This window comes from Chiloscyllium punctatum, chromosome 10 (assembly GCF_047496795.1).
Source record: "Chiloscyllium punctatum isolate Juve2018m chromosome 10, sChiPun1.3, whole genome shotgun sequence".
In the NCBI taxonomy this organism is placed as follows: domain Eukaryota; kingdom Metazoa; phylum Chordata; class Chondrichthyes; order Orectolobiformes; family Hemiscylliidae; genus Chiloscyllium; species Chiloscyllium punctatum.
Window position 1 is genome coordinate 121,756,501 of NC_092748.1, and position 9,559 is coordinate 121,766,059.

Here is a 9,559-nt window from a genome sequence, read left to right on the forward strand (position 1 = left end):
CAGCAGCGTGCTGCAACATTTCAAGTAATCGTCCTTTTTCCTGTTACTCCGGCCAAAATGGATGAGAAAATGGAAGGTGTCATATGACATGTACAAGCAGCTGGGATCAAGCAAATTCCTTGAGGTGCGTAGAGAGTGTCAGAGTACACTGAAGAGAGAAATCAAGACGGCTTGGACATGAGATAGCTTTGGCAGATAAGGTAAAGGAGAATCCAAAGAGATTCTACAAGTAGATGAAGGGCAAAAGAGTAACTAGGGAGAGAATAGGGTCCCTTAAAGATCAACAAGGTCATCGATGTGCAGAGCAACAAGAGATGGACAAGATCCTAAATGAATATTTCTCATCAGTAGTTACTATTGAGAAAGGTATGAATACCCAGTGAACTTGGAAAATCAATCATGATGTCTTGAAGAGTGTCCACATGACATAAGGGGAGGTGCTGAAAGTCTTAAAGGAATTAAGGTCGATAAATCCCTGCGACTTGATCTAGTGGATCCCAGGACATTGTGGGAAGCAAGGGCAGAAATTGTGGAGCCCCTTGCAGAGATATTTGTATCATCTGTAGCACGGTGGTTCAGTGGTTAGCACTGCTGCCTCACAGCACCAGGGACCCAGGTTTGATTCCAGCCTTGAGTGACTGTCTGTGTGGAGTTTGCACATTCTCCGTGTCTGTGTGGGTTTCCTCCAGGTGCTCCGGTTTCCTCCCACAGTCCAAAGATGTGCAGGTCAGGTGAACTGGCCATGGGAAATTGCCCATACTGTTAGTCAGAGGCAAATGGGTCTGGATGGGATACTCATCAGAGGGTTGGTGTGGACTTGGTGGGCTAAAGGGTCTGTTTCCACACTGTCTGGAATCTAATCTAATCTAATCATTGACAGTCACAGGTAAGGTGCCAGGATTCTAGAGGGTGGGCAATGTTGCTCCTTTTTTGAAGAAAGACAGTGAGGAAAAGCCAGTGAAAGACAAACAGGTGAGTTTAGTCTCAGTGATGGGTACGCTGAGAGACAGGACCTTCATGCATTTGGACAGGTAAGGACTGATTCGGGGTAGTCAGCGCGGCTTTGTGTGTGGGAAATCACCTCTCACAAACTTGACTGAGATTTTTGAAGAGGTGACTGAGAAGGTGGATGACGACAGGGAAATAGATGTTGTCAACATGGACACTAAAACAAACACAAAAACTGCTGGACATTTGGGGTGGCAGGGTGGGGGGTGGCAGTAAGAAATGAAAAGGGGAAGAAGGTCCTGATAGGAATGAGAAAGAATCCTTTTGAAAAGATTAGCGGCAAGCCAGGCTTACAAAACCAACAAAAACTGAACAAAGCAAAATTAAAAGAGGGAGAACATAAATGATAAGGCTAAAGTAGCAAGTGATATATAACAAGGGACATTAAACTGACATTTAAACTTCTTTAAATGTATCTATAAAGTGGTCAAAATGAATATAGGCCCCTTCAAGAATGACTAGGAGAGAGTGAGGACTGCAGATGCCGGAGGTCAAAGCCAAAAGTTGTGGTGCTGGAAAAGCGCAGCAGGTCAGGCAGCATCTGAGGAGCAGGAGAATCAATGTACTGGGCATAAGCCCTTCATCAGGAATGTTCTGGGGGGAAGGGAGCTGAGAGATAATAAGAAGGGGTGTGGGGCTGGAGGGAAGTTATCTGGGAAGGTGATAGGTAGATGAAGGTTGGGGGGTGATGGTGATAGGTCAGAGAGGAGGGTGGAGCGGATCGGTGGGAAGGAAGATGGACAGGTAGGACAGGTCATGAGGGCGGTATAGAGTTGGAGGGTTGATCTGGGGTAAGATGGGAGGAGGGGAAATGGGGAAACTAGTGAAGTCCACATTGATCCTGTGTGGTTGGTGGGTTCCGAGGTGAAAGGTAAGGTATTCTTCCTCCAGGCATCAGGTGGCTAGGAATGTTTCAGCGAACATCTCTCGGACACAAGCACCAATCAACCCCACCACCCTGTGGCCAACCACTTTAACTCCCTCTCCCACTCCGCCAATGACATGCAAGTCCTGGGCCTCCTCCATTGCCAAATCCAAGCCATCCGACGCCTGGAGGAAGAATGCCTCATCTTCTGCCTCAAGACCCTCCAACCTCACAGGATCAATGTGGACTTCACTGGTTTCCTCATCTCCCCTCCCCCACCTCATCCCAGATCCAACCCTCCAACTCGGCACCGCCCTCCTGACCTGTCCTACCCAGCCATCTTCCTTCCCACCTATCCATTCCACCCTTCCCTCTGACCTATTACCTTTACCCCCACCTCCATTTGCCTATCACACCTTTCTCCCAGCCCCACCCCCTCCCCCCCTGCTGTTTATCTCTCAGCCCCTTAAACCTTCCCCTCATTCCTGATAAAGGGCTTCTGCCTGAAACGTTGATTCTCCTGCTCCTGGGATGTTTCCTGACCTGCTGTGCTTTTCCAGTGCCACACTCTTGGATCCTTCGAGAATGAGAATATTGGGGATTCAGGAAATAGCAGAGAATTGCATAAATACTTTACATCAGTTTTCACAGTAGAAGACATTATAAACATCCCAAAATTATTAAATACTCAAGGGACAAAAACAGGAGAGGAAATAAATGCAATAACTAGCATGAGTGAAGTGCTCAGAAAGCAAATGTAAAAACTGGAGGGTTCCCTGAACTGATTGGATGCAGCTGAGGACATTAAGGGAAGTGGTTGCAGAGATAATGGATGCACTGGGAGTAATATTCCAGGAATCTTTAGATTCTGGAAGAGTCCCAGAGGATTGGAAATCTGCCAAAGTGCCACATTATTTAAAAATGGAAGAAGATAAAAAGCACTCCCTCCCTCAGGGACATTGTGGGTCAACCCACAGGCACATGGACGGCAGGGGTTCAATAAGGCAGCTCCCCCCCACCTTCTCAAGGGGCAACTAGGGACGGGGAATAAATGCTGGTCAGTCAGTGATGCCCATACCTTTCAATAGGTAGGAAACAATGTCTGTATCGTCCCCCCAGAGTGAAAGTATCAAGTTGATGGAAATGGAATAGTCTCGGTTCGATGGGCTTCAGATTGATTCCACAGGTCAGCACAACACTGAGGGCCAAAGGGCCTGTACTGCGCTGTAATGGTCTATGTTCTATGTTCTATATACACAGAGTAATCACTGAGTCAGTTACCACATCGAAATGTTCACATAGAGTGAGGGCAACATAGTTACAAAGAATTGATGAATCAGCCCGATAGTCACACCATGTCCAGTGACCAACTCACAGTGTGAGAACGCAGCCAGATACAGTCACACTGCCTGAATAAGTCTGAATGATGAGGATTAGAGTTAGCCAGAAATATAGCAACTGACTGCAAGAGCTTCTACAATCACGTACAAAAAGGAGACAGGAGCTAAATTAAACGTTGGCCCTTAGAATCCGGAGCAAGATAAATGATCCTGGAGAATTAGAAACCCGTTGAATAATGGAATACATATTGTCTATTGTCACAGTGGAAGGCAGCAGTGGGGAAATCTGAAATTAATACCATCAGAGAGAAATTACTGGACCAAATCCTGGGGAAGAGGTGGCCCAATTCCTTAGGATTCTGAAAGAGATAATGGTCACATTGGCCATAAGTTTCCAAGATACCTTATATTCTGGAATGCCTCATCAGGCTGGAAGCATAAGAAGCCAGAGCCCTTAATAAACTGAGAGTATTTCTGTCTAGTTTTAAACTCTATAAAAATGCTGCTCTTGTATTGATTTCTCTCTCTGCAATTCTAACCAGCCAGGGAGCAAGACAAGCTTTAGATAAAGGTCACAAAGATTGTTCAACACTACCCCCCCCCCCCACCCCCCCAACAAGGTCTTGATGCCAGGGAGCTGTCTGGAACCTCATCTACTCTCTCTTTACCCAAATGTTTAGAGTGAACCGGTCAATGACCTGAGTTGGGAAATGGACAGAGAGAGGGACAATGCTGACATCCTGGAAATGTGTTTGAGAATAATTGGTGAGGAGTATTCAAACAGGTGATTGCCACATGGCACATTGCCAGGAATAAGGCTTGAGAGCAGTGCCCCCCAGAGGCAGATCCTCTCCACTGGCAGTGATGCCCCCCCCCCCTCACCCCCATTGATTGGCACACCCCCCAATGGCAGTGCACCTCCAGTGCATCTTGGACAGTTGCTGTCTTCAGCAGGAAGATCGAACAGGATAGATTGAGAAACGCCAGGGGAATATTTCTCTAACAGTTCAGCTAGAGACACAAACAGGAATGTCGGGAGATTTGCTCAGCATTTTCTGCTTTTTCTTCAATTTCCAGCATCTACGGTCCTCTGTTTAATGTCAGCGAGAGAGCAGGTTGCTGCCAATACAAACAGCCTGCACCAATCACCCTTTTGCCTGTGGATATCTGTAAACACTGGGTCTTTTTATTATTCTGCATTTTAAAATGTGTATTAAAATGAGAAAAGGCCTTTTTCTTAAAACTAAGCATGATTGGACATTTTGCAAAGTAAGTAACCTGATCATCATTGTCAGCACTGTTTACACAGCTGCTAGTTCCAGCAGTGGCTGGAGTTTGTAGCTTCTGGGTGTGGCATCCCACTGGAAATGGCAGAACTACTAGAGCTACACTCCCCTCCCCTCCCTTGTCCTTCTGCAGGGACTGTTTCCACCCCCAACCCCACAACCCCACGGCACCTACCCCTGCAATCGCTGACGATGTCCTCCCTCCTCCATCTCCAAGGGCCCATATACACCTTTCAGGTGAAGTAGTGCTTTACCTGCACTTCACTCAATCTAACCTACTGCATCCGCTGCTCACAATGTTATCACAGGGTCTGCTATTACGCCCAATTCATGATCAGACACTGTCTTGATTAGCAGCCGTTCTATGTCCCAGACTGACCTTTAGCCTCTCCTTTCTCTGTCCATTCTCTCTCTCTCTGGGCTCCATCTCCACCTATCATTTCCTCCTTACCCCCCCCCCCCACTCCACCCCTTCTCTAACATATTTACCAACCTTTTCCAAGCTCAAATCAGTTCCAAGCAAGGGTCGCTGGACCCAAAACATTACCTCTGCTTTCTCTCCACAGATGCTGCCAAACCTGCTGAGTTTTTCCAGCACTTTCTGCTTTTCTTTTGTGAATTGACAAGGTCGATATGTACTTAAAACATTTTTACCATTTGTGGCAACTCCGAAAGCAGGGTCTGATGTCCAGGACATTACCCCAGTGAGGGGCACATTATCAGCGAACCTTCATCAATTATCACAGATGGTACATTTTTTCTGTCACCATAGCTGATGACTCATATACAGCTGCTTCTTAATAAACTTCAATAAGCTACCTGAAAGTTATTTTTGAATGTTAAGTATTGGTGGCCCCTCCCATATCCAAATTCTACAGAAACCGGCAAATGGCACACAGCTTCTCAAGGAAGGAGGGAGGAGACCAAACTGGGAATAAGCAGCTAGTTATTCTCACACCAATCACTGGGAAACTGCTGGACTCTATTACAGTCACAGAGTCATAGAGATGTACAGAACGGAAACAGACCCTTCGGTCCAACCCGTCCATGCCGACCAGATATCCCAACCCAATCTAGTCCCACCTGCCAGCACCCGGCCCATATCCCTCCAAACCCTTCCTATTCATATACCCATCCAAATGCCTCTTCAATGTTGCAATTGTACCAGCCTCCACCACATCCTCTGGCAGCTCATTCCATACTCGTACCACTCTCTGTGTGAAAAAGTTGCCCCTTAGGTCTCTTTGATATCTTTCCCCTCTCACCCTAAACCTATATCCTCTAGTTCTGGACTCCCCCACCCCAGGGGAAAAAGACCTTGTCTATTTACCCTATCCATGCCCCTCATGATTTTATAAACCTCTATGAGGTCACCCTTCGGCCTCTGCGGAGGTTTTAACAATACACAGAAAAAAAACAATATGATTCGAACAAATCTGCATTGCTTTCCTGAGGAAACTCTTGTTTATAAACTTGTTGGAGGTTTTTGAGGATGTAACTAGCAGAGTCACCATAGGGCTACTCTCTCATTAGAGAGAGAGTCAACTGGTGGGGATTTAACCTGAGGGTTACCATGACTCAGGGGAGGGGGAGAGGTTGAGAAGGGTCCTTTGTGGCCAGTACAGGAATTGAACCCAGGTTGTTGGTTTCACTCTGTCCTGTTAGTCAGTATCTGGCCAACTGAGCTCAGGGAGCTCCATGCTGACAGAGTAGATAAAGGGGAATCAGTCAATGTAGTATATCTGGGTCCCCATGAGATCCATGAAGGGGCCACACAAAAGATAAAGAGTTGGGGTTATTAGATTAACCAATAGGGGATTGTTTCCTGTGCACAAACAGACATTTTTCAAGTTCACGGGCACTGGCCTGAGGGTCAGTGTTGTAGCCCCAGGTATTTACAATCTGAGCGTCAGTGTTGGATGCAGACAGAATAGCGTATTTACATTTGCTGACTGTACAAAGTGAGGTGGAAAGGTAAGCTGTGAAGAACACACAAGAGGCATCGACAGGTAATGTGAGTGGCCAAGAGGACAGCAGAGGGTGTATAATCCAGGGAAGGGTGGAGGGCGGAGTCATTAACTTGGTTCATCAAAATAGAAAAAGCAGAGAATGTTTTTAAAGTTGTGAAAGTTGTAAATGTTGATGTTCAGAGAGACACAGGCCTATTCATACAGAGCGTTCGGGTACAGGCAGTTTGGAAAATGAATGGAAGGGTGGCCTTTATTGAAAGGGAATCAGATACAGGAGTGGGGACGGGATGTAAGATGGAGGTCTAGTAGGATTATCGCTTTATTTCGACGATTATAGATTTAAGACTCAGACAGACAGAGCTTCCATCTGCCGGGGAATCAGGGGATGGGGCAAAAGGGGGGGAACATGGAGTTAAAGCCCAAGATTCGTAACGATCATATCAAGTGGGCAAGCAGACTCGAAGGGCCAAATGGTGTTGTTATTTCTTGAGTTCTTGATTCAAAAGCAGAGAGTGAATCTGTCAGATTGACATATTTGGACAAACTGAATAAAACAGATTATTACAGTCACATTTGCACATTAGATGAATAGTCAACTGGAATTAATATATCTGTTTGATACAGGCACATGGTGTGATTATGTCAGACACACACAAATTAAAGTTATCTATTTGATACAGTCAGACAGAGTTAATACACGGTCTTGTCACACCTGGACTGAAGAAAACAGGTTGATACAGACACATAGTGAATAAATCCCATTCCTACTGTCTTACAGAGTGACAGACCTGACTATGACTGTATCACAGTGTGATTAGGTCCAATTGCTACAAACAGTTATTTATCAGATTAATACCATCACAGAATGGTTCTGCCAACTTCATACAGTCACACAGAATAAATACATCATGCTGATACAGTCACACAGAGAAATGTAATCACATTGCTACTGTCAAATGAAATGGATCTTATGGATTATTACAGTCAGAGTGATTATATCAGTTTGAGACAGGCTGTCAGGTGGGTACAGTCACACAAGAGTGAATAAACCTCATTCAATCCGTCACAATGGTTGAATCTATGGGGTTGATGGAATCACATGTGTTCTGAATACAGTACATTTCCCTGCTCGCTTTCTTGGTGCACTTTTCTATCCGCTGGTTTTGAAAGCGCTATTACAAGACAACTGAGACACAGTGACTGAGCGGGTGAGTGTGTATTATTCTCACTGGGAGGACTGAAGAGTAAAAGGGCCCTCAGTGTCCGACATCACTGGGTCATTGTCCTGTCAGTGTGATTTGATGGCTTCACTCATGTGAGAAAGAACCTCCTCCCTCCTTTTGCAAGCTCCTCTCGGGATGCAACTATGCCCAGACAGTACAGGGGATCATCTTCTCTTTAACCCTTTCCTCAACCTTAACCCTCAGTGAACAGGTACTTGGTGTCCCTGTATTCTGAGTGACTTGCTGAGGTGAGATTTCTCTGTGATGTTGGTGTATTCAGACAGACAATGAGCTGCCCGAGAGTTTAAATCCTGCCTGTGCCTGAAGATCAGAGCAGTTTCCCTGCACCCCCACCTTGCAACTCGCCCTTATCTGAACCAATTTGCTTTCCGATGAAATTCAGGCAGATCAGTGTGTGAAACCTTTAGCCCACTCGGTCTCTGACACACCAGGCAGCTGTAAAACTACAAAGATATTTTTGTGAACCCTTCCCCTGCCAGCAGTCTCTTCATCAAACACAGGGTCAATTCTATCCCAGCGCGTTGGGTTCTGGTGGACCAAGCTGCCCCAGGAGATGTTGCAGACAGTTCTTTGGGAAGGGTTAATGTAAAGAGAGACCTACCACAGAGAAGTTGTGGGCCGAGCAGTAGGAGCCACTGAAGTTACAGTTTTTCAGCATCTCTTCGATCTGGTGGCCGGTCCTGTTGAAGATATCCATCATGTCAGCTACGGGGTAGCCCTGGGTAACCGCCTTGTGGGCATCCTTGCTCTTGGGGGGCAATCCGGTCATATTGGCCAGGTGGTAGATATCGGCATCTGTGAGAGCAGTGTGCCGGAATCTGTTCATGTTGCAGATGGTGATGGCGGGAAAAGGGATCTCATGGTGAACTTCCTCATCCAGGGCAGTGACATGGTGATGTTTAAGGTAGTACATGGTACAGTTCACCACTTGGTAGAGGAAGAGCATCACCGAAGAGATGAAGGCAACTGCCCACAGACTTTGCTTCAGCCCGTCAGCCCGCAGCCACCCGGGACAAAGATGTGGTTAATACCATGCAGCGAGCAGGTATCGGCAAAGGTGACAAGGTCAGTGGTGGAGGACTGACAGCCCTCTTCGATCAGACTCCTCTTGTCGCATTCCACCGCTCCCTTCTGCTTCTCGTCATCCTCCGAAAATGCAATTTTGCAAACGATTTCAATCGGCATCTGGGTTGTGTGTACAAATGCCTTATACAGCAGTGATGCCAGAGTCTCTGTGCAGTGCACTGGCTGTGTGACAGAACTTGCTGAGAGAGAGAGAGAGAGAGAGAGAAGGAGGGAGAGGGAGAGACCGAGAGAGAGAGAGAGAGGGAGAGACCGAGAGAGAGAGAGAGAGAGAGAGAAACGGAGAGAAAGGGAGAGAGAGAAAGAGAAAGAGAGAGAGAGAGAGAGAGAGGGAGCCAGAGACCAGCTCCCAGTCCACAGTTCTGACTTGCTGCCTCCCTTCGCTGTTTGATCAGTGTGTCCTGTGTCCTGCTTATCAGCAGTAATACAGCTGTCAGCTAACGCACTCCTCTGTACAGCCGCTATAAAATGCAGCGTTTACACAAGTGCTAATAGAACTCAGGGCTGCTTAATAATTCATGAGGGAGCCCATCATCATCACCAGCCTCCTTTCACTCAGGAGAAACAACTTTGAGCCACTTGTTTGAGTGACGGGGGGTTTTCCTGCTCTTCACTAGGGGAACAGAAACATCGATTGGAAGTTTTTATCGCCTGTTGTTTTTCTGCCAGTCAGACTCTCAGCCTGGGTTTTGTGGGATACAGGGTCAGAATTCTTCCATTTTAGATGGGGATCCCTCCCAATGCCAATCCCTCAGTCTGTCTC

The 9,559-nt window shown here is 46.6% G+C and overlaps 1 protein-coding gene across 1 annotated transcript in view; it reads right to left on the minus strand.

Annotated features, from left to right (window-relative positions):
* The window catches only part of LOC140482511 (acid-sensing ion channel 4-A-like), a 218,897-nt gene extending 209,587 nt beyond the window's left edge, over positions 1 to 9,310 (minus strand). Inside the window, 2 exon segments of the mRNA XM_072580062.1 lie at positions 8,315 to 8,704; positions 8,707 to 9,310. Of these exon segments, the coding sequence (XP_072436163.1) occupies positions 8,315 to 8,704; positions 8,707 to 8,898 (582 nt within the window). The 5' untranslated portion in view covers positions 8,899 to 9,310.
* Between the last annotated feature and the right edge of the window lie 249 nt (positions 9,311 to 9,559).